This window comes from Neovison vison, chromosome 2, assembly GCF_020171115.1.
Source record: "Neovison vison isolate M4711 chromosome 2, ASM_NN_V1, whole genome shotgun sequence".
Classification (NCBI taxonomy): domain Eukaryota; kingdom Metazoa; phylum Chordata; class Mammalia; order Carnivora; family Mustelidae; genus Neogale; species Neogale vison.
Genome location: NC_058092.1, coordinates 58,068,953 through 58,095,364, shown reverse-complemented (window position 1 = coordinate 58,095,364; position 26,412 = coordinate 58,068,953). Strand labels below are relative to the sequence as shown.

Genomic DNA, 26,412 nt, shown 5'->3' with positions numbered 1-26,412 from the left:
AATAGGAAAAAATGTCCATCTTATCTCATTCCATTTTAATGAATCTCTTTCTCTCCCCAGCCCCAGAGTATGCAAATATTTGTCCAACAGCTCTGGACCTTTCCCAAAAGAATATCAACTACTTATGATTTAAGTATATGAATTAGTAGTTGATCTTTTCTCTTTTTAAGACCAGAGTTTGAGTTTTGCAGTTGGTAGATGCTCCTTATTACTCCAAAAGAAGCAAACCAACAACAACATTTAGGGTTCTGGATTTGTCTCATCCACTCTGGGCTAAGCCAGGAGACTCTAACTCTGTGATTTAGGGATTGAATCCCACTCCTTAATCTGGGATGGGTCCACAGGGTCTCTGGCCAGAGCCACGAAGTCACTTTTCACCTCCAGAGACCACAGTGTACCACAGAATCCCTCCAGCAGTGGGGTATGGCAGGGGTACTTCTGGCTTCCAGGGACACAAAGATGAGGTTCCCAGGAAGGGATTTTTTTTTGGTAGGTTCTCTGGAAAACTGTTTGTGTTGCTTTGTTCTGAGATCCCAATCTTGCTTTGTTCACTTGCTTTTTGGCCTGAAGCCAACCATGACATTAAACCTGGATATTCTTGTCAGGCTCTCGTACTGAGTTATTTCTTTGTTTCTGAGCTTGTCCTTCCTGGTACACCCAAGTGGTGGGCATATTCCAGTCAGCACTCGGTCTTTTTATTTCATCAGCTGTACTATAATCCTGTGATTTTTAAAAAAATTTTTTGATAATTAGTAGTCCATACAGGTAACTCCCAAACTTGCTTTATGTTCAATCCCATAGCATAGCCAGATCAGCATAACAGCCCTTCTCAGCTAGTGAGGTAAAGCTGGAAAGTAGACCCAGAGAATGTGCCAGAAGCCTTATCTTTCTACCCTTCCTTTGCAGAAAGAACTTTTAATTTTCTCAATACTTGGGTGGCCTCATCATGCCACCTACGTGTTTCTCCAACTGAACAAGAATTCCGAAACCAATCTTGCCTTCTCTAAAAAATTGGAGTTCTAATCTCGGTGTAACAATCGCATTTGTCCCGAGTGGTTTTCCAAGGAATATACAGCTTGTTCTAGATTCACTTTTGAGCTTTTGTGCTTTAACTGCAGATGTCAGTCTGTCACGATTTCTTGGCTTTGTCTAAGGTATTGCATTCTTCAGGGAAGGGATTTTAACTCAGGAAACTAACAAAGCTTGTGATATCTATAGATACTAACAACAAAAGTCCTATTTACAAGTGTTTACAGTGTTTACAAACACCTGTTACAAATCTTTAAGATGGGGAGGAAACAGAAGTTCAAGATTAAGTCTTCAGCAAATCTTATTAAAATATCTTGACATGTTTTCTTCCACTTTCACATTACTGTGCATTTCTGATACTTCCACCTTGACTGAATTGTCTTTTCGTGCCATTCTGTCCTCATCATCTTGGTCCCTCTCTCCTTTGTATCCTCTACACAGTGGCCAGGCTCATAGGACCTCCTTCTTATACCTCTTGTATTCCCAGTATTCCCAGGCTCTTTGGGAGTGACATTCTGCTGTTCTGTTTGTCTCATAACAATCGGATAGAAATCATAAAAGCATGACGTTAAGTGAAAGATGCCAGACACAAGAGACTACATACATGATTCCACTTACGTGAAATGTTCAGAGAAGGGAATTTATACAGACAGTAAACAGGTTAGTGTTTGCTTGGGGCTGCTGTGGGAACTGATATCAAAATGAGGATAGGCTGTAAATGAGCAGCAAGGAATTTCTGGTGGGGGTGATGGAAATGTTCAAAACCACAGTGTGCTGATGATCACGAAACTGTGCATTTACTAAAAAATTATTGAATTGTACACCTAAAATGGATGAGTTTTATGTTATGAAATACATACCTCAATAAGACGGTAAAAAAAAAAAGAATCTCCTGAGTGGCTTTTTTTCTTTTCTTTGCTTCCTTATAGGGGCAGCTACCTGTGAATTCTTACTTACAGTTTATCCCATTATTCACAAATCTCAATTACCATTTCTCTGCTTAAAACTTTTTCATTAATATGTTATCATTGCCCACAAAATAAAGTCTAACTATGGCATACAAGCCTCTTTATGATTATCTCCTCTAATCTATCTTATGGCTATTCCTTCCTCATGCATACTACTTGCACATTTAATCCTTTGATATATTCCTCTTCAAGTAAGACTCCCTTTCCTACTGCCCACTGTTTAAATTACAATTTATTGTCCGAAAAAATCCATTTCAAATCCATACATTTCTATAATCCCATGTAATATACTATCTTGTATGTAATTCATTGCTTGTCTAGACTGTAATCTGCCTAACAACAGGGGGGTCTGCTGTACTTGGTGTCTCTAATATTAGTCCCAAGTCTAATATTAGTCCAATATTAGGCACAGAGTAGGTCCTCTATAAATGTTAACTGAACTGGACTGAATTGAAAATTTGTATTCTCTGAGGTGCCTGGGTGGCTTAGTTGGTTAAGAATCTGCCTTTGGCTCAGGTCATGATCCCAGGGTCCTGGGATAGAGTCTTGCATCAGGCTCCCTGTTCAGTGGGAAGCCTGCTTCTCCCTCTCCTGCTGCTGCTCCCACTGCTTGTGCTCTCTCTCTCTCTCTCTCTCTCTCAAATAAATAAATAAAATCTTTTTAAAAAAGTTTGTATTCTGGGGACGCCTGGGTGGGTCAGTTGGTTAAGCGGCTGCCTTCGGCTCAGGTCAGATCCCGGCGTCCTGGGATCGAGTCCCACATCAGGCTCCTTTCTCAGCAGGGAGCCTGCTTCTCCCTCTGCCTCTGCCTGCCATTCTGTCTGCCTGTGCTCACTCTCTCTCTCTGACCAATAAATAAAATTTAAAAAAAAAAAATTAAAAAAAAAAAAGTTTGTATTCTGTCCAAAATTTGCCCAAGCAGAGAGGTGACTAAGAATTTGGGTTTCAAATGTTATATCCATATGTATCATACATCTGAAATCAAAGCAAGTTGTGTGTGGGAGGAGGAGGAGGCAATTATTGGTATGACAGATTTTTACTTCGGTGAGATTTTGAGCAACTGTGTAGTCTGTACATCCGCAGGCTGTTCTAAACCACTTCTGTTCTGAACGTGTTATTTTTCACTGTAATGACATCCATTTGCTGTACTTTTGCCCTACTAATATTTGCTATTTGTGCCAGTAAATAAATATAAACTATCTGTCTTTATCCAGTTTATGTTAATTGCTAGTGGCAGAAGCAAGCAATATAAAATAACACTTACAACATCTACAATGATTTCTTTACCTTTTGACTAAAAATTGATAGGAAAATCATATTTTTGTGACACAATTGAGATCTGCCTGTTTTGCTCCAGAAAAGATTGAATTGATTAAAAAGAAAATAGAAAATGAGAGAAATCTTAGTAAAATTTGATACAAACAGAAAAACAGGGATGCGAGAGTATATGAGATTCTTTATGACCTTGGAGGAAAATAGGAAGATGTACCTTATTTTCTGAGGTATTCCTAAGAGCCACAAAAATTGACCTTCACTTCAGGAGATGTCAAGAGGTTGAAAGACAATTCAGGCTGTTGCCTACATGGTAGTTCAGGTTTCTGGAAGTGTCACTTATCTCACAAAGTAGGAAAGAGCTGTATTGTACTCTGTATCCTGGAGAGTGGATAAGCATATATCGTGCTGCCTTCTTCTTAAAGGGTATGTTTTTGTTTTTATTATTAAGTACTTTTAAGTACTTAATAATAATAATTAAGTACTTCTAATCAAATTCTGGTTTAATATTAATATCCCACTATTCATGAATTTATAATCAGTATATTTTAAATTATTTCACAATAGGAAATTATTATTATTTCAAGAACTCCAAATGCTTATAAACACATGTTGTCCTTTTACTATTTTACCTAATTTAAAGATACCTATCTTGAGGCTAAACATTATTTAACCACAAAATGAACATATTTAATATTTTTGTTAAGTTGGTATGTGTGATTTCTCTTAGGAGAAGATTAGAGAGACATAAACATTATGAATGAACTTATATTCATCTATACTTGTTGGAACATTAACAGTGATGAAGAGCACTAACAGTGGGCAAAAATGGACCAAGTGTTATTTTCAGTGGTATTAGTTTAAATTTTTACTCTTGTAATCGCTTTTGCTGATGCAGTTTTAAACCATTACAGTTTTGACAAGTTATTCAAGTTACTTGTTAAATTTCTTCTCATTAAGAAAATTTCCTCCTGGGGCACCTGACTGGCTCAGTGGGTTAAAGCCTCTGCCTTCGGCTGGGGTCGTGATTGTAGGGTCCTGGGATCAAGCCCTGAATTGGGCTCTCTGCTCAGCAGGGAGCCTACTTTCTCCTCTCTCTCTCTGTCTGCCTCTCTGCCAACCTGCGATCTCTGTCAAATAAGTAAATAAATAAAATCTTAAAAAAAAAAAAGAAAATTTCCTCTATCCTACAGATACAAGCTTTCAACTGTAATTATCATAAGACCAGAAACTAAGCATGGCTTACTGCAGTAAGATCATGCCAACAAAATCATTATCCAACAGAACTACTGCGCATTGTTGCAGACTTTAATCGCAGCTTCATACGACTTTACAGTTTTAACAATGGAAAGTCCAGTTTCTCCCTCGGAACATAGTAGAGGCAGAACAGCAGTATTTCTTTAATCATTAAAGCTACTTTCATGAAGAATGTTTTAAAAATCTCTAAAATGGCATTTGAAGGACATGGTGAGAGCCTGTTATAAACCTATGCTAAAGTAGCACAATTTACTTTACAGCAGAGTCAGAGATATACTTTTGTATTCTCAGAATAGCAGCATACCTTTCAAAATATAGTTTCTAGAGATAGAGACAATATATGTAAGAATGACAAAAGTCAATTAACATATGGCACACACAGCTTAAAGTAATGTTGCACAATTAAGTAGATTTACGAATTTTTACATACAGATCTTCATAAGTACTCATGAAAAAAAACCATCATTTTAACTAAAAAAAAATACTTTCATACGTATTTGTGCTTTTAACAAAGGGCTAGCATTTTAGGACATAATTTTATTATTTTATATATTTTGTGTAATTAAAATACATTAAAATTAAAAGAGAATACAAATATTCAGAGAAGTGCATTTCAACTCTGTAGGGTAGGTTTTATAAAAAAAAAAAAAAAAAAGGGAGTTTGTAATTTCCTAAATGACAAAATGAAATAAAAACAAAACAAAAAATGAAGAACTATTAAGCTCAATGTTTCCTGCTCATATGTGGTTAGAAAAGAACTTTCTAATTATATTTAATCAAGCAATAGTTACAATAGAAAGAGTATAAATTCTTTGTATCTTGCTTTGTTCCAAAAAACAAGTTAAGATGGGGTGAAGAATGAATATGTCGTACTACACCAAGATGAAGCCCTCTGTAAGTTGAATTTCAAACTCTTCAAAATTTCAATAGGAAACCTAGCCCTACTTCTAAGTCATATGTTTAAAGAGTTAAAAGAAAATGCACCCATTACGTCGATTATTATTTATTTTGCAAAACATCATTACAAAGACTCATTTTACATGCAAATTGAAATGCTATAAGTCATTGAACTATACAGATAAAGCCAATGTGGTTAATTAACAAATGTGTTTACAGTAACAAAATTAACTGTTTCACATTAAATTAAATAAAATGAAAGGATACCAAAACCAATCAATCACTGGCTTTTCATATTTTGACTTGGGGCTATCTGGGAATAATCTTTCACTTTGCAAAATAAGCTCACAATGGAACGTTTTTAGGAAGTACGGCAGAAAAACTGGGCAACCATATTCAGCCTCTGAAGAAGATAACTGACTAGAAAAGTTCTCCTTGTTAGTGCATTAGGATGGCTTCTAAAATGACCAATTATTCTGATCTATTAAAAAGCACTTATACAAAAATTATATGTGACAGCAGCTTTAGATTACAGTTAATGAAATAAATTTGATAAAAATATGGTTAATAATGTTTTCTAAGACTGATAAAATTTTGTATTTACTGAAATTTAAGGCAACTGAACACACTTGTAAAAAAAATCAAGTTTCTCTGTATTAGTCAGAAATGTCATTGTTAAAGTTTAACAAAGACCAAACATTTTGCATAAATCTAGGGAGTAAGAAGGCAGCCCCCATCAGCAGGTAGCACACCAAAAATGTTTGGTTTCAATAGTACAGTTTGGGAGAACTACCTCTACAAAGTCTATTCGTGCTGATGCTCCTGATGCTGCCATTTCTGGTGCCCGAAAAGCTGCTGCCTCCACATCCTCTGTTGTAGGTGTCACTCACTGTATAGTCTCAGGCGATTGGGCAAGGGGCACACTCTGGATCTTCAGATGCTAAGATGAGAAAAATCAATTTCAATGCCCAAAAGATGGAACTCCTAAGGCAGAAGGTGACTAAAATAATTACCAACTGGTCTACAGTACAGGGAAGGGGAATGTCTGTTTGTTTTAATGCAATTCCATAGAAATAGGTTTTAAACAAGATTTTTGTAAGGAGGTACAGCTCTAGAATTAGGAAGAATATTATGTAAGAGAGAAACAAAATTAAACTGAGTGGAATTGGACCAGATAACTCAAAACATGTAAACTTCCTGAAAGGAGAAAGCAAAATGTTCACATAAAGATAATTGAGGGTTATTTTCTCAAAAAAATCACCTGCTTAAACTTTCATTTCCAAGGTTATTTCTGCACATTTAAATTAACTCTCTTCAATAGCAAGCATTATTGATGCATGCCCTTTAAGGCAGGATATAAATGCTCCCATTGGTATTTTACACCAAATTTCAGCATCTTTTTCTTCTTTCTGAATATAACAGACTTTATTATTATTACTTTTTAAAGATTTATCCACTCATCCCAGAGAGAGAGAGAGAGAACACATGGGAGTGAGAGCGGGGGTCAGAAGGGCAGAGGGAGAAGGGGAGAGAGAATTCTCAAACACACTCCCTGCCTAGTGGAAGCCCTATGTGGGGCTCTATCCCATGACCCCTTGACCCAGAGATCACAATCACAAGATCAGGACTTGAGCCAAACCAAGAGTCAGATGCTCAACCAACTGAGCTACCGTAACATGAAATTTCTTTCTCAAACAGATCAGTTTCCATAACACACAGAATAATTCAGCTTAATCTGTATAGTTTTTGAAAAAAGCTCTTATATGAGAAAATATTACTGAAGAAAAACCAGTGAGAGATACATAAGGAGGATGACATGCTGTAGAAGACTACATTTTATAAAACCAATTTTGACTGGAAGAATGTTTTGGGTTGTAAAAAACAATCATTCCTCCCAATTTTTAAATTAAATATTTCAACAGCAGATTTTGCCCAGTATGTTTTAATAAAAATATGTGTAATTTGTATCTTGAAGCATATTTGAAGAAATCATTGACTTGAATGCAAAATGATAAGTGCACATATTAGAACAAAATAATTTACAAAATATTTAGCATCTCTAGAGACACAGCAGTAGCACAAATTAATATACCATGGCTATTTTGAATTAAATCAGTAAAGTAACCATCTTTTTTTATCTAAAAAATGGCATTTTTATGACAGTCATTTACACAGCTTGTGCACCTGAATCCATTATATTTGATATACTGTAAAGGGACAAATGATCACAAATTATAATGACAGATACTTATTGAACATAATTTTTCAGCAGGAGCCATCCTGAATCAATTAATCATGCTATTACTCTGTTTCAATTTTGTTCGCCATTTTTTCCAGAAAAATCACTAATCACATTTCACTTAAGGACTTATACATATTTTATTTACAATTTTTGATGTACTACATTTTTTCAAATTAATTAAATGCTTTACTAACACATAATGATTTAAAAATGGGATATGCTTAAAAAAAGCAAATTATAGCTTCTCAGACAAATGCAATTATAGTTATACATAATATTAAATGATAACTGAATACCTTAGCTACAATATAAATTTCTCTTTGCTCCATCTAAAGATACTTCTATATTTTCAATTAAAAAATAAAAATATAATTTTACATTATAATACTTTTATATACAACTGAATATAATGCACATTAATATTAAAGGATTTTGACAGAAGGCAAGAAATAGAGTCCTCAAATCCATATAATTATTAAATATATTAGAGCAAATGTTCTAAAAGTTGAACAATTCCAGGCTTACAATAGATAGATTAGGAATGCACATGAACTATTTGAATAATAATTACCTATCTGCATGTTTAATTGACAGGCAATACATACACAGTTCCTTTGTGAAGATATTTTGACTTACAGATTTTGTTAGAATTTTAGTTTCATTTACTTATTTTTTGGTGTAATATTAAGTAGTTACTTAAAAGAGATGTTTATTTACAAATTGACATATCTATTTCACAGCACTAACTCTCCCAATGTATATTTATTAAATCCATATTCTTAACTTTAATGATATAAGAAAAATAACAGCATATGCAAATATTACAAAAATATTATATTTTATATTTTCTCCTGTATCTTATAAATTAGATGCAGATAATACTATGTAGCTCAAGTTGAAGATAATTGTGCACTTCATGTATTTTTCTTGGATAATTTGAAATATGCAACTGGATAGCTGTCAGACTCAAAACAATTAAATCTTAGTGTTTTGTCTCAGAGCTCTCTGCCTTATCATTTGACCTTCTCAAAGGGCATATAGATTACTCGAGAATGAATTTGTGTAACAGAATAGTAATATAGCAGTCAGTATTCTCATTCCACTATTAAACCAGCTAAAATTCAATACCACCTGAAAGCTTAAAGTATTACAGCATACAATTTGCCTTTAAAGATAAGGCACAAGTACAAATCATTTTTTAAACATCAGAGGTGATCAATAGAGACATCTTTGGAATGGCAAGTAACATTTTATTCTTTAAATACATTGAATAAATTTTTCCAATCTATGTGTCATTTGCAGCATAAGCTTATTAAAACTTAAGGAATAAAGAATATACTTTCACTATAAATGTAGTCATTTGACAAATAAGAAAATTTAAGTTGTATAGATACTATTTGTATATGAAAGGTTGAACTAAATAAAATGCAATTGTGTGCAAGCTAAAACAAGTTTTTTTGTTTTTGTTTTTGTTTTAATTTTTAAAATTTAAATTCAATTAATTAACACGTAATATATTATCAATTTCAGAGGTAGAGGTCAGTGATTCATCAGTCTCATATAACACACAGTGCTCATTCAACTTTTGAAACTCCTTTGCTCTAACATATACCTTATAATATTTCAGAATATTTTATTGATATGCTAAGGTATTTCAAAGGAATTTAATAAATAAGTGGAAGGGTATTTTATCTCTGGCCTCCATGTCACTACAGAAGGTGTGTATTAAGAGCTATAAAAGGGAGGGAGTGACAAGATTTTGTTTGGGGAATTCAAGAAATACTATGAAGAGATAATCTATGATCTGAGTATTTTTCAATAGGATACTAGCATACAGTGAAAAAGAAGATATTCTAGGCAAAGAGAATTGCATGTATAAATATATAAAAACTTTAAAGCAAATAACTTAGAAATGGTGAGATATTCTTTTATAAGGAAGCTTAATAAGGAGGGAATTGTTGGAATATGAAGTAGTTTATCCTAAGTCTTTATATATTTATTTCTATACCCCATTCTTTTTGTTCAACCTAAAAATATATTTCTTTATCTATTCAGGTCAAATTCTTACTTCTGTACTTGATCCCGGGCCCTATCAACATTTTTTTCTTTTTTTTAAAATTTTTATTAGTTTTTTAATGTTACTGAAGATCTTCAAAAATCTTGTCAGGTCCCCCCCCCCTTTTTTTTTAAATTTCTTTTCAGTGTAACAGAATTCATTGTTTTTGTACCAACCCAGTGCTCCATGCAATGCTTGCCCTCCATAATACCCACCACCTGGCTCCCCCAACCTCTCACTCCCCACCCCTTCAAAACCCTCAGGTTGTTTTTCAGAGTCCATAGTCTCTCATGGTTCATCTCCCCCTCCAATTTCCCTCAACTCCCTTCTCCTCTCCATCTCCCCATGTCCTCTGTGTTATTTGTTACACATGAAAAAATGTTCATCATCACTAGCCCTCAGGGAGATTCAAATTAAGACCACATTGAGATACCACCTTACACCAGTTAGAATGGCCAAATTAGCAAGACAGGAAACAACGTGTGTTGGAGAAGATGTGGAGAAAGGGGAACCCTCTTACACTGTTGGTGGGAATGCAAGTTGGTGCAGCCACTTTGTAGAACAGTGTGGAGATTCCTCAAGAAATTAAAAATAGAGCTTCCCTATGACCCGGCAATTGCACTACTGGGTATTTACCCCAATGATACAGATGGAGTGAAAAGAAGGGCCATCTGTACCCCAATGTTTAGAGCAGCAATGGCCACGGTCACCAAACTGTGGAAAGAACCAAGATGCCCTTCAACGGACAAATGGATAAGGAAGATGTGGTCCATATACACTATGGAGTATTATGTCTCCATCAGAAAGGATGAATACCCAACTTTTGTGGCAACAAGGACGGGACTGGAAGAGATTATGCTGAGTGAAATAAATCAAGCAGAGAGAGTCAATTATCATATGGTTTCATCTATCAACATTTTCTAGGAAGGATCTGGATTCTTCTTCTTTTTTTTTTTTTTTTTTTTGGATTCTTAAGTTTTCTTCTCTTTCTTCAGTGTGGTGGTCTCTACTGGCACCTTATTGTGCCTAGCTCAAGTTAACATTTATTTCTTGTTTGCTGAACTAAAATTTACTGAGCAGCTACTTTGTGTCAAGCAATGTACTAAACATCAGAGAGCAAGATGAGCTGGTCTCTGTGTTCCTCTCTCCTCTTCTGAGAAAGGCAGTCTACCTTACTTCCTCACCAAACATTAAGTCATCAGCCCACTGCTCTAGATTTCTTGCCCCTCTGACTTAATGAAACTGCCTTGCTCTTAGGGAGCTCTTAGTTGTCCTAGTAGTTAGTCATGACAGTTTTGAAAACATAGAAAGCAATCTAGAACTGACTCCCACATCTGCTGCTGTCTGCTGACCTGACACTAGTTATTTGACTATTGGTTGAGTCATCATTTTCTTAATCTATAAAACAGACACAGTGACACTTATCTCAGTTTGCTGAGTAAAGCTCAAGATGAAATTCAATGCATGCTTTACAGCTCTTTGCCCAGTGCCTGGCGCATAAAAATTCAAGGAACTGTTGTTAGGTTCACAGTCCAAAAATCTTTCTAATTCCAAAACCAACAATTATTTCTCAGTCTTTATCTTTTTAGGATCTCTTTACTTTTTTTGCCTATTAATTATTCCCTTCATGAAAGCATTTCCTTAAATTCTACAAAAGGCACTCTTCTGCTTCATTTCATGTGTTACTGCCTCCTTCGTGAGCTCATTTTCTCTGTTCTGTAAATATTGTTTTTCTGTTCTAAGTCCATTGCTCTTATCACTTAATACACGGGATCTGCTCCCATAACATATGTACTAATGATGCCCAAATCTAGACTTCCAGTCCAATTTTCTTTGAGCTTCAGATTCCTATATTTAACTGTAATCTAGATAGAGAGCTGAATCTTCCCAAATTGAATTCATTGTTTCTCCTTTAAACCAGCTGCCCTCTCTGTATTTTTTTAAAATGGTCATTTACCTTCACTGATTTACATTAATAATTCTGCAGAACATTGTGATTTCTTACCTGGATTATTACAACAGCCTGTTAATCCATTCCTTCTTCCTGAAATTCATATTCTACATGGTTGTCAAAGGAAATTTAATCATGTCACCCTCTTATGAATTGAATTGCCCTCCAGATTCATATGTTGAAATCTTAATCCTCAGTACTTCAGAAAGTGACTATATTTGGAAATAAATTCTTTAAAGATATAATTAAGTTAAAGCGAGGTCACTAGAGTGGAACTTAACCCAGTATAACTTGTGTCTTTATAAGAAGAGGTGATTAGGATATAGATTCACAGAGGGAAAAAAATGTGAAGACATAGGGAAAAGATAGCTATCTACAAATCAAGAAGTGAGACCTCAGAATAAACCAATTCTGCTGAAACTTTGATTTTGGATTGCTAGCTTTCAGAATTGTGAGAAAATAAACTCATTACACTCATTTGTAACACTGTGTTACAGTAGCCCAGCAAATGAATATACTACCCTGTGTATATTTCTTCAGTAGTTGTTCACAGTACATGGGATAGAATCTCAACTTAACAAGCCTCCACAGAGCTACTATACCTTTCTATTTAGTTTCCTCTCTGACCACCTGTGTCATCACATTATGCTTCGATAACCTTCCGCTGCTTATAGTTCCTTGCACACACTGTGTTCTTTACCTTTGTACCTCTGCTACAAATTCTTTGTACCTCTATTACAAAGTACTTTTAATTCACCTTAATCAGGAAGCCATCCTTTACCCTGAGTTGATTTTTAAGTAATATATAAAGAAAAGTTGTAAAACACAGATACATAGAAAAAGGGGGGGGAAATCACTATAACCTTTAACACTAATATGACCATTATAACTCTTTAATGCTTTTCCTTCCAGCCAGTTACACAATTGAGATTTTTACACAGCTGAGATTTCACTGTATAAGCAATTTGCATTCTGCTTATTTGATTTGATATTTGATTTGATATTGTTTTTTGGGCATTTTCTATTATTTAAAAAAACATAATTTTAACGACTCTATAATATATTTTGCCATGTTGGTGCACCTTGATTAATCTAATCATTCTTCCACAACTAGAAATTCAGAAGTTTTCATTGATTTCCCCAGGCTTGTTCATGAATTTTATGTTATGATTCCCAAAGTTTTAATTCTAGACTTCTCTCCTGGTCTTTGCATCTATGTATCAAAGATACATAGGACCTCATTACCAGAGCATTTTATCAAAACTTAGTCCAAAATGAAGCTAGTATTTTTACCTGTTACCATTCCAACCCTTCCCATATTTCCCAAACCTCTTTGTACCTGTCTATTCACAATAATTTTACCAAGTCTCCCAAACTGGCAGCCAGTGGGTCATCCTGGCTTTTCTTTCCATCAGTCTTTCCTGATTCAAATTCAGTCATTTACTAAAGGGTTTTGACTCTGTCTCCTAAGTGTATCTGCGGCTTTCTTCTCCACTCCACTGTCATTGATTGAAACTGGTTCACATGATCTCTAAGCAATTGAAATAGTCTCTAAATCTTCCCCTCAGTCCACAGACTCTTCAATTCTATCTTCCTCACATTTGCTTCATAACTTTCACTGTAACTGTTAAAGTTGTCACTCCCTAGCTTAATTTTTCTTCAGTGGATCACTGAAAACCATGTTTTAACTGAGATGTTGAGTAAATAACTGAGTTATTTACTGAGATCTTGCCTTTTTTACTTCATAAATACTTTGGAATGCAAATGTGATTTTTGCTTCCATGAGGATTAATTTTGAAAGGTTTTTAACTGCCCTATTGACTTCAGAGTGTGCTTGAGATTGATTTCAATAAATTGTCCTGTATTCTAAACTTAAAAACAGATAAACCCATGCTCCAACTATTTCTCATGGCCCTGTAATAAGTGTTTTATACACAAATGCACACACACATATATATATTAGATTATTACTTATTTATGTGTTATTCATTCCTCTGAGGAAATCAGCCTGACTTTTCCATATCAGTGTTTCTTAAAGAACTATATTGTGACTGTTTACCTAAATGTGTGTGTGCCTGACTCAATCCCTAAACTGGGAACTAGGGAAAACATACTATAAAAAGTAAAAATTGTTAAAAAATTTAACTATCTGCACTGTAGGTTCAAGGTAGGAAGAATATCAAAAGAGTAAGAGCAACTGAAAAATAAGGACCTGTACAAAATCATAATCAGAACTGAAATAAAATATTTTTTCATTTCTAAATTATTTTGGCATGGGAACATATGGTAATTCTGTGAAGTTTTCTATAATGTACATCTTACTAAAATTGCTTATTTATTTTTTAAAATATTTTATTTTTTTTTAATAATTTTTTTATTTTTTATAAACATTTTTTATCCCCAGGGGTACAGGTCTGTGAATCGCCAGGTTTACACACTTCACAGCACTCACCAAAGCATATACCCTCCCCAATGTCCATACCCAACTCCCCTTCTCCCAACCCCCTCCCCCCAGCAACCCTCAGTTTGTTTTGTTAGATTAAGAGTCACTTATGGTTTGTCTCCCTCCCAATCCCATCTTGTTTCATTTATTCTTCTCCTACCCACTTAAGCCCCCATGTTACATCACCACTTCCTCATATCAGGAGATCATATGATAGTTGTCTTTTTCTGCTTGACTTATTTCACTAAGCATGATATGCTCTAGTTCCATCCATGTTGTCGCAAATGGCAAGATTTCATTTCTTTTGATGGCTGCATAGTATTCCATTGTGTATATATATCTTCTTTATCCATTCATCTGTTGATGGACATCTAGGTTCTTTCCATAGTTTGGCTATTGTAGACATTACTGCTATAAACATTTGGGTGCACGTGCCCCTTTGGATCACTACGTTTGTATCTTTAGGGTAAATACCCAGTAGTGCAATTGCTGGGTCATAGGGCAGTTCTATTTTCAACATTTTGAGGAACCTCCATGCTGTTTTCCAGAGTGGTTGCACCAGCTTGCATTCCCACCAACAGTGTAGGAGGGTTCCCCTTTCTCCGCATCCTCGCCAGCATCTGTCATTTCCTGACTTGTTGATTTTAGCCATTCTGACTGGTGTGAGGTAATATCTCATTGTGGTTTTGATTTATATTTCCCTGATGCCGAGTGATATGGAGCACTTTTTCATGTGTCTGTTGGCCATCTGGATGTCTTCTTTGCAGAAATGTCTGTTCATGTCCTCTGCCCATTTCTTGATCGGATTGTTTGTTCTTTGGGTGTTGAGTTTGCTAAGTTCTTTATAGATTTTGGACACTAGTCCTTTATCTGATATGTCGTTTGCAAATATCTTCTCCCATTCTGTCAGTTGTCTTTTGATTTTGTTAACTGTTTCCTTTGCTGTGCAAAAGCTTTTGATCTTGATGAAATCCCAATAGTTCATTTTTGCCCTTGCTTCCCTTGCCTTTGGTGATGTTCCTAGGAAGATGTTGCTGCGGCTGAGGTCGAAGAGGTTGCTGCCTGTGTTCTCCTCAAGGATTTTGATGGATTCCTTTCTCACATTGACGTACTTCATTCATTTTGAGTCTATTTTTGTGTGTGGTGTAAGGAAATGGTCCAATTTCATTTTTCTGCATGTGGCTGTCCAATTTTCCCAACACCATTTATTGAAGAGGCTGTCTTTTTTCCATTGGACATTCTTTCCTGCTTTGTCGAAGATTAGTTGACCATAGAGTTGAGGGTCTATTTCTGGGCTCTCTATTCTGTTCCATTGATCTATGTGTCTGTTTTTGTGCCAAAACCATGCTGTCTTGATGATGACAGCTTTGTAATAGAGCTTGAAGTCCGGAATTGTGATGCCACCAACTTTGGCTTTCTTTTTAAATAACCCTTTGGCGATTTGAGGTCTTTTCTGGTTCCATATAAATTTTAGGATTATTTGTTCCATTTCTTTGAAAAAGATGGATGGTACTTTGATAGGAATTGCATTAAATGTGTAGATTGCTTTAGGTAGCATAGACATTTTCACAATATTTATTCTTCTAATCCAGGAGCATGGAACATTTTTCCATTTCTTTGTGTCTTCCTCAATTTCTTTCATGAGTACTTTATAGTTTTCTGAGTATAGATTCTGTGTGTCTTTGGTTAGGTTTATTCCTAGGTATCTTATGGTTTTGGGTGCAATTGTAAATGGGATTGACTCCTTAATTTCTCTTTCTTCTGTCTTGTTGTTGGTGTAGAGAAATCCAACTGATTTCTGTGCATTGATCTTATATCCTGACACTTTACTGAATTCCTGTACAAGTTCTAGCAGTTTTGGAGTGGAGTTTTTTGGGTTTTCCACATATAGTATCCTATCATCTGTGAAGAGTGATAGTTTGACTTCTTCTTTGCCGATTTGGATGCCTTTAATTTCCTTTTGTTGTCTGATTGCTGAGGCTAGGACTTCTAGTACTATGTTGAATAGCAGTGGTGATAATGAACATCCCTGCCGTGTTCCTGACCTTAGCGGAAAAGCTTTCAGTTTTTCTCCATTGAGAATGATATTTGCGGTGGGTTTTTCATAGATGGCTTTGATGATATTGAGGTATGAGCCCTCTATCCCTAAACTTTGAAGAGTTTTGATCAGGAAGGGATGCTGTACTTTGTCAAATGCTTTTTCAGCATCTATTGAGAGTATCATATGGTTCTTGTTCTTTCTTTTATTGATGTGTTGTATCACATTGACTGATTTGCGGATGTTGAACCAACCTTGCAGCCCTGGAATAAATCCCACTTGGTCGTGGTGAATAATCCTTTTAATGTACTGTTGAATCCTATTGGCTAGTATTTTGGTGAGAATTTTCGCATCTGTGTTCATCAAGGATATTGGTCTATAGCTCTCTTTTTGGATGGGATCCTTGTCTGGTTTTGGGATCAAGGTGATGTTGGCCTCAAAAAATGTGTTTGGACGTTTTCCTTCCATTTCTAATTTTTGGAACAGTTTCAGGAGAATAGGAATTAGTTCTTCTTTGAATGTTTGGTAGAATTCCCCCAGTAAGCCATCTGGCCCTGGGCTTTTGTTTGTTTGGAAATTTTTAATGACTGTTTCAATTTCCTTAATGGTTATGGGTCTGTTCAGGCTTTCTATTTCTTCCTGGTTCAGTTGTGGTAGTTTATATGTTTCTAGGAATGCATCCATTTCTTCCAGATTGTCAAATTTGTTGGTGTAGAGTTGCTCATAGTATGTTCTTATAGTAGTTTGTATTTCTTTGGTGTTAGTTGTGATCTCTCCTCTTTCATTCATGATTTTCTTTATTTGGGTCCTTTCTTTTTTCTTTTTGATAAGTCTGGCCAGGGGTTTATCAATTTTATTAATTCTTTCAAAGAACCAGCTCCTAGTTTTGTTGATTTGTTCTATTGTTTTTTTTTTGGTTTCTATTTCATTGATTTCTGCTCTGATCTTTATGATTTCTCTTCTCCTGCTGGGCTTAGGGTTTCTTTCTTGTTCCTTCTCCAGTTCCTTTAGGTGTAGGGTTAGGTTATGAACCTGAGACCTTTCTTGTTTCTTGAGAAAGGCTTGTACCGCTATATATTTTCCTCTCAGGACTGCCTTTGTTGTGTCCCACAGATTTTGAACCATTGTGTTTTCATTATCATTTGTTTCCATGATTTTTTTTCAATTCTTCTTTAATTTCCCGGTTGACCCATTCATTCTTTAGAAGGATGATGTTTAGTCTCCATATATTTGGGTTCTTTCCAAACTTCCTCTTGTGGTTGAGTTCTAGCTTCAGAGCATTGTGGTCTGAAAATATGCAGGGAATGATCCCAATCTTTTGATACCAGTTGAGTCCTGATTTAGGACCGAGGATGTGATCTATTCTGGAGAATGTTCCATGTGCACTAGAGAAGAATGTATATTCTGTTGCTTTGGGATGAAATGTTCTGAATATATCTGTGATGTCCATCTGGTCCAGTGTGTCATTTAAGGCCTTTATTTCCTTGTTGATTTTTTGCTTGGATGATCTGTCCATTTCAGTGAGAGGAGTGTTAAAGTCCCTTACTATTATTGTATTATTGTTAATGTGTTTCTTTGATTTTGTTATTAATTGGTTTATATATTTGGCTGCTCCCACGTTGGGGGCATAGACATTGAAAATTGTTAGATCTTCTTGTTGGACAGACCCTTTGAGTATGATATAGTGTCCTTCCTCATCTCTTATTATAGTCTTTGGCTTAAAATCTAATTGATCTGATATAAGGATTGCCACTCTGCTTTCTTCTGATGTCCATTAGCATGGTAAATTCTTTTCCACCCCCTCATTTTAAATCTGGAGGTGTCTTCGGGCTTAAAAGGAGTTTCTTGGAGGCAACATATAGATGGTTTTTTTTTTTTTAATCCATTCTGATATCCTGTGTCTTTTGATTGGGGAATTTAGTCCATTAACATTCAGGGTAACTATTGAGAGATATGAATTTAGTGACATTGTATTGCCTGTAAGGTCACTGTTACTGTATATTGTCTCTGTTCCTTTCTGATCTACCACTTGTAGGCTCTCTCTTTGCTTAGAGGACCCCTTTCAATATTTCCTGTAGAGCTGGTTTGGTGTTTGCAAATTCTTTCAGTTTTTGTTTGTCCTGGAAGCTTTTAATCTCTCCTTCTATTTTCAATGATAGGCTAGCTGGATATAGTATTCTTGCTGCATGTTTTTCTCGTTTAGTGCTCTGAAAATATCATGCCAGCTCTTTCTGGCCTGCCAGGTCTCTGTGGATAAGTCAGCTGCCAATCGAATACTTTTACCATTGTATGTTACAGACTTCTTTTCCCGGGCTGCTTTCAGGATTTTCTCTTTGTCACTAAGGCTTGTAAATTTTACTATTAGATGTCGGGGTGTGGGCCTATTATTGATTTTGAGGGCCATTCTCTGAACCTCCTGAATTTTGATGCTCGTTCCCTTTGCCATATTGGGGAAATTCTCCCCAATAATTCTCTCCAGTATACCTTCTGCTCCCCTCTCTCTTTCGTCTTCTTCTGGAATCCCAACTATTCTAATGTTGTTTCGTCTTATGGTGTCACTTATCTCTCGAATTCTCCCCTCATGGTCCAGTAGCTGTTTGTCCCTCTTTTGCTCAGCTTCTTTATTCTCTGTCATTTGGTCTTCTATATCGCTAATTCTTTCTTCTGCTTCATTTATCCTAGCAGTGAGAGCCTCCATTTTTGATTGCACCTCATTAATAACTTTTTTGATTTCAACTTGGTTAGATTTTAGTTCTTTTATTTCTCCAGAAAGGGCTTTTATATCTCCCAAGAGGGTTTCTCTAATATCTTCCATGCCTTTTTCGAGCCCGGCTAGAACCTTGAGAATTGTCATTCTGAACTCTAGATCTGACATATTACCAATGTCTGTATTGATTAGGTCCCTAGCCTTCGGTACTGCCTCTTGTTCTTTTTTTTGTGGTGAGTTTTTCCGCCTTGTCATTTAGTCCAGATAAGAGTATATGAAGGAGCAAGTAAAATACTAAAAGGGTGGTAACAACCCCAGGAAAATATGCTTTAACCAAATCAGAAGAGGTCCAAAATTGTGAGGGGGGAGAAAGGGGATAAAAAGAGGTTCAAAAAGAAAGAAAGGAAAAAAAAAAAAAAGAAAAGAATTAAAAAAAGAAAACGAATAAAGAAAAGTATAAAAAAGGAAAAAATATATATATTAGATAAACTAGTTAAAAAACGTTAAAAAGGAAAAGGTTAAAAGTTAAAAAAAATTTTAGCAAAAGAAGAAAAAAAAATGAAAAAGAAAAAAATTACTTTAACTACAAGACTAAAAAAATCACAGGGAGAAAGCCATGAGTTCCGTGCTTTGCTTTCTCCTCCTCTGGAATTCTGCTGCTCTTCTTGGTATTGAAACTGCACTCCTTGGTAGGTAAACTTGGTCTTGGCTGGATTTTTTGTTGATCTTCTGGGGGAGGGGCCTGGTGTAGTGATTCCCATTGTCTTTGCCCCCGGCGGAATTGCACCGCCCTTACCACGTGCCGGGCTGAGTAATCCACTTGGGTTTGCTTTCAGGAGCTTTTGTTCCCTGAGCGCTTTCTGTAGAGTTCTGGAGGACAGGAATACAAATGGCAGCCTCCTGGTCTCCGGCCCGGAGGAGCCGAGAGCCCGGGGCCCCACTCCTCAGTGCGCCCTCAGAGAACAGCACCCAGTTACTCCCGTCTGCCTGACCTCCGGCCGCGCTCCGAGCTCACCAAGCCTGCGGCCGGATCAAGGTAACCCCGAGCTGCGAGCTTACTGCCGGCTCTTTCTCTGTAGCCGGCTTTCCCGTTCCAATACCCGCAAGCTCTGCGACACTCAGACACCCTCGATCCTTCTGTGACCCTGCGGGACCTGAGGCCACGTTGACCCCGCGTGGGCTTCGCCCCGGTTTAGCCTCTGGAGCAATGTCCCTCAGCAGAACAGACTTTTAAAAGTCCTGATTTTGTGCTCCGTTGCTCTGCCACTTGCCTGGAGCCGGCCCCTCCCCCGGAGGTCTACCTTCCCGTCACTTTGGATTCACTTCTCCGCTAGTCCTACCTTTCAGAAAGTGGTTGTTTTTCTGTTTCTAGAATTGCTGTTCTTCTTCTCTTCGATCTGCCGATGGATTTGCAGGTGTTTGCACTCTTTAGATAAGCTATATAGCTGATCTCCTGCTAGCTGACGTAGTCTCAGCCTGCTACTTCTCTGCCATCTTGACTCCTCCTAAAATTGCTTATTTAAACCAATGTCCCGGGGTGCCTGGGTGGCTCAGTGGGTTAAGCCTCTGCCTTCGGCTCAGGTCATGATTTCCAGTGTCCTGGGATCGAGCCCCGCATCGGACTCTCTGCTTAGCAGAGAGCCTGCTTCCCCCTCCCTCTCTCTGCTTGCCCCTCTGCCTCCTCCTGATCTCTGTGTCAAATAAATAAATAAATAATCTTTAAACCAGTGTCCCAAAGGGCCTTAGAAAAAATGTGACTTATTATTCCTACTCTGAGTATATGTGTATATATAAACTCCTCAAGGTTTAGTCAATTAAACAAATTGGAAATTTGTTTGGAAAAACAATGAACATAATGCTAAAAACATTATTATCTTAAAATAACTCATTAAATCACAAGCAATAATCAATAAAAGTACACATTCATCATCTCAAACATGGAACTTAATGGAGTCTTGATGGCAAGCAATAATTACCAAAGAAGTACTAATGCAGAACTGATATTCAGCACTAACAAATTAATTTTAAAGCTAATTGAAAAGAAAATTTTCTTTGAATAATACCACTATTTTTAATAAATTTTTTATTATATTTTTTAAAGAATGTTCTGATGCATTCGTTATATGGGACTCTTGGTTATATATATGTTCTTAAGGACTATAGTAAGAAGTTTTGTAAAGAAGAAATGGTGAGTAATCCTAAGAACCAATGAAGGTCCATGACTGAAAATGTGGATGCCATCTGGGCCTAACCTCTAAGATTTATTAAATATACTTTGGGAGAATAAGATATATCTTTCAGATATCTAGTCTACTGTGGTGTGTCACACGTTGCTGGTTCTCCACAATCTCTCCAGTTTTTGCTCTACTTTGTGAAAATTGATAAAGGGAAACTTCACCAAAATGGGATAGGAAGGAAAGAGGGGGAGATAAAGGTGGACACCACTTAACAACAATTATGGCAGGAACTGTCAATTACCAGAGCTCCGCAGAAGAATCATCAACTGGAAAGAATCACCAATTGCAATGCCCTCCTCCCTGGAAGGAAGAATGTACACTGCATCTCCCATAAGAAACTGACTACCTGGGTGGTTCAGTTAGTTGAATGTCCAGTTCTTGGTTTCAGTTCAGGTCATGATCTCATGGGTCATGAGACGGAGCTGGAGCCTACGTTGAGCTCCACACTCATCAGGGAGTCTGCTTGAGGATTCTCACCCTCTGCCACTCCCCCTTGAGCATGCTCTCTCTTTCTCTCAAATAATAAATAAATAAACTCTTAAAAAAAAAAAAAGAAATTCACTACCATAATCACCCCTGGACTTAGGCTTTTCTCCAGTGGACTTATGCTCAAAACAGCCCCTTCCAAATTCCTCCTTCTTCTCCATTAAATAACATTCCTTGCCTTTGTTTGTTGGACTTGCCTAAGGTTTTGCCATCGCTTATGTGTCCTGATTTGAAATTCCCTGTTAATCACAAATAAACCTATTTTTACTGGTAAAATTTTTTTTTAAGGTTAAATAATGTCTAGACTCTACAGTTGTCCCAGGTCTGGCATAACAGCCCTGTCTCCCTTGAAAACCGCATCTTCCATAAAGGACGTTTAGCTTTAATAGAGAGGAAGCAAGGAAAACATTCCATTTTCTCTCATTTTCTCCATCTGTTATTTTCTTTTTTTCAGATGCAGTGACTCAAAAAAATTTTTTTAAACACAGCAAATCTACTTTTTCCATTAGAATGCTCATCCACTTGGGCTCTTTCATTCCCCAATTTGAGGGTTAAAAATAACAGAACTAAAGCAAAAACATCTTGTTGAATTTAACTTGGATTTCATTCTTCTGCCATTTGAGAATTTGCTATCTTAACAACGACAAATATACTCCTGATGAACAGTTGGATGAGGTACATTTAGGCCAAGTTTTCCTCTCCAAACATTCCATCTCTCACTAAATATTCTTATCCACTTGCTGGTAATACCAGAGAGCTATATCTTCACTCATTATCGCTGGTGAATCTAAAATTATCTTGGTCACAGGCTGGTTTTCAGGTCACTCTTGAAGCAACAGGTGCTTTGTTTAGTTGCTCTGTGTCTAACATTTATATAAAGGGAGCTCTCTTTGGTGACTCACTTTTCTGATGCTCTTGAGGTCTTTAACTCCTTGGCTATTGGGATCCAGTGGCTATTAGTGTTGACTCCAAAAAGTTCACTATGTCTCCATCCCATCAGCTACTCTTAGTTCTTCCCTTTGACAGTTAGTGCCTGACACAGAACACGTATTTAATGAGTGTTTGCTGAATGTTGGACAGATGTTTTGCAGGTGCTCAAATGACATCTCAACTAGGATCATGTGAGGTATGAAAGTACTTACACTGATGCTTAGGTAATCTACTTCAGGCAAGGGAAGTTGTTTTCTGCAGGTTTGTTGGGGTGAAGGTGGAAGTAGTTCCTCTCTGCTAGGAGGTTTTCAGGAGAATAACTAAAACCACCTCATTTTAATATTTTTGGTCTCTACTCATTCTGCCCCTAATGACTAACTAAAGCAAGTAACTCTGGTTACAAAGAGATCCTGAAAGATTCTCAAAAATTATTTTATCTTTGTGTCCTCATACTCCTCTTCTCTAGAAAAAATAGTCAACTTCCCATGAACAGCAAAGATTGTCATATATTTATTAGTAAGTATCAGCCTGCCTTGTATGTTATTTATTAGTTTAAATATTAGTTTCCCTAACATATAATATGGTATTGCTCAGGTATTCTATGTATCTAGTTTACAAAGAGATTGCAATCACACCTTTTCTTTGGTTACAAAGTTCCTCACTGAAGACCACAGGATGTTAATACCTTTTGTTTTTAGCAGTATTTCATTAGTGGTAGAAATTTTGGAAGCTGTCCTTCAGTCTGATGATGTAATTGCCATACTACCCTCTCTCCCAACACTTCAAATACATGGCTCTAGATAGGTGATGTTTTTTCTTAATGTCAACAAACATGGAATAAAATTAGTGAATAAATTACTGAGTGCTACATGGAAGATCCAAAATGGATTTCACTAGTCTTCTGTTGTGAACAGTATACTTTTTACACACATTCTTAATAATATATGTTTGAAGCTGTGTTGAATGTCATTCTAGGCTTTTATTTTTAGTTTTGTCATGAGCCCATTCATCCAACAATCATTCTATTTACTCTACACACATTGTACTGCTCTAAGTAGTGGAGAAGGAAATATGAAAGACATTCTGCCATAAAGGAAATCATAGACCTGTGAGGGAAATAAGCAAGTGAACCAACAATATATATACTAAGATATATATATATCTTAATCTTATATATATGATATACTTTCAAATTTTATTTCTTTTTATTGTGAGAACATAGAAAAGGGATAGGTTGGACAGTCAGAGTGGGTTCAGAAAAGGATTTCTATAGGAGTTTATATCATTGAATTATAAAGGATAAGTAAATTAGTTAATCAAAGAGTAAAGAAAGCTCTACTAGACTGACAAAATAATACACACAAAGGCCCAGAGAGAAGAGTGTATAATTCAAAATGACAGGACCATGGAGTGCTACCAGGGGGAAGAAATGGCAACAAGATAAAGGAGAGATAGTTGAGGGGCATGTCATGAAGAGCCTTTACCTTAAAGAGGATAGATTTTTTTTTTTCTTGAAGGTCATTGACGTTATTAAGGATTTCAAGGTAGAAAATGACTTAAGATTTGCACTTCAATTTAGGAAAAACAGAGTGGAGTGTGGCAAGAGTGGAGACAGGAAAATGGATGATTTTAATAGCTGAGGCATGAGATTAACAATAACCTGAATTAAAGCAATAGTAATGGAGATAAAGAGAAGGAAGAACTTATTTGAAAGTGACTACTCATAGTTGTAATTTTATATTGACTTGTGAGGTTATTTGATCAGTGATTGTCTCTTTTATTAAATATAACCTCCATGAGTACAAAGATAGGATTTGGTTTTGCCCACCCTCAGGTCTCCTATGCATAACACAGTGCTTGACGAAAAGGGCTTAATAAGTATTTGTTGAATAAATTCTATAATGAGTAAATTCAAAAAGTACATTCATATTAAATGTATACAATGAATTGGACAGTAAACTAGGCAGTGAGAATACAGTGATAAACAAACTAGGCAAGATTCCTATTCTCATGGAGAAATTTTAGAAAGGTAAGAATAAGTAATATATAAGAGAATTTGCAATAGTAATCAGTGTTACCAAGAAATTAAAATAAGGTTTTAGGAAGTACTACAGTGTGAGTGGCTACTTAAAATTAAAGGGTCATCAAAGACTTTTGGAGGAAGGACATTTGATTTAAGATTTAAATGATAAAAAAGGAGGCAGCCACGGATGGATCTGGGGGCAGAGAGTTCCAGACAGAAGGAAATGAATAAGCGAATTAGACAGATTTGACAGAACTTGTTGACTGATTGAATGTGGGAGTAAGAAATAGGCCTAGGATGATTCACAGGATCTAGAAAATGTTATTTCTATTATTTCTAAATGAACTTGGGGATACTGGAAAAAGCACAGATAGTGATGTAAATAATGAGTTCATCACTGGAACTGTTGACTTTATGGTACCTGTGATGCACTGAAATATATGGATAACTCATATCTAAGATTCATTCTATGAAGAGGAAGAATACACACCATAACTCTCTAGAGGATTCTTGCAATAGTGTTCTCTAGGTTGAATTCCTTATTTGACAGTATCTTCAGTTGATGACATTCATTGACAGTTTTCCCAATACCTCCTGCTGCTATTCAGGGCCAGGAGATGCACTTCTGTTTCAAAATTTTCTGTTAATGGTGTCATCCAAATACAGCCACACTGTTAATTATTGGTAAGCTTTAGACAGGACTAATTATTTCCAGGCAGATCCGAACTCTGCCACTACATTCTTCACTAGAATATTCAATAATGTTTTAAAGTCTGCTTTTTTATAAAAATAGATTCCCTTCTGTTAAAAAAGGTCCAGATCTCTTGGTATTTCATCCAATACTTTTGCCTAGCAAAATAACCTGTATGTCTTATTTAAGGATCTACTACCACTTTTCATGTCCAACCTAGACTACACGGTTGAGTTCAGACCTGTGTTTCAAATATTGTCTTGGGCTATAGGTAGTGTGTGAGAGATGAGAAGGAGGAAAATTAGACTTTTTTTTACTGAGAATACTTTGTGGTTAATTTTTGAAGGTGTTGTACTGACTAATGTTCATCCAAGGTACGAAATGCCCTTTGTATCAAACATGCCAGAGATTGCCATTCTATATAAATACATAGACACTGGAACTTCACAATGAAACATTATCTCAAAAGAGAAAGTTCAAACTCAAAGAATTTGATCTGATAAACCTGTCCTACTTGTCAGATAACTAAAAATGCCAGAAAACTAGACTATCTCATATAAATTCTAAGATTATTTTGTCCAATTGAAAGTCTTTGGAATTACAAGGAAAGATAGGTTAAACAAATATTGAACTTCATTAATGAGTAATTTTTGGAGAAATAACATTTTCATGATATTAATCTCTCCATGAAAGAAATGACATCTCTTTCCATTCATTTAGATCTTCTTTTATGACCTTTGATTAGGATTTTATAGTCTTCCTTCATAAGCATTATGCCTTTGTTGTTAAATTTATTCCTAAATATTACTTAATCTTACTTTCTATTGAAAATGGAATATTTATTTTGTTTTCTTTCATCTTTTTTTTCTAGAATGGAAAAATATTGATATTCCTATATTTATTTTGTTTCTAACCATGTTGAACACTTTAGTAGTATATTAGGGTTTAGGTTCGCTAAGTGTACATAAGTATGAATGTATGGTTAGCAAGTAATATAACTGTTACTATCAATTCTTCTAATTGATTTATGAGTAAGACAGCTCTACCTTTGAAACCTTATCTACCTTTAAGAATTATACAATATTGGGCAAATTGTTCAACCTCCTTTTGTTTTATTTTCCTCATCTATAAAATGCAAACTGATAATGGTATCTATATTACTGTCATACTATTTGGATTAAATGT

The 26,412-nt window shown here is 35.9% G+C and overlaps 1 protein-coding gene across 5 annotated transcripts in view; it reads right to left on the bottom strand.

Annotated features, from left to right (window-relative positions):
- The window catches only part of LRRC7 (leucine rich repeat containing 7), a 562,518-nt gene that overhangs the window by 221,319 nt on the left and 314,787 nt on the right, over positions 1 to 26,412 (bottom strand). The window contains exon 8 of one of the 5 annotated variants that reach the window (XM_044238452.1): positions 6,309 to 6,363. The exons of the other annotated variants lie outside the window; for them this stretch is intronic. Coding sequence (XP_044094387.1) covers positions 6,357 to 6,363 — 7 coding nt within the window. The 3' untranslated portion in view covers positions 6,309 to 6,356. Of the gene's footprint in view, positions 1 to 6,308; positions 6,364 to 26,412 lie in introns of those variants that run through there. 5 annotated transcript variants of the gene reach the window in all.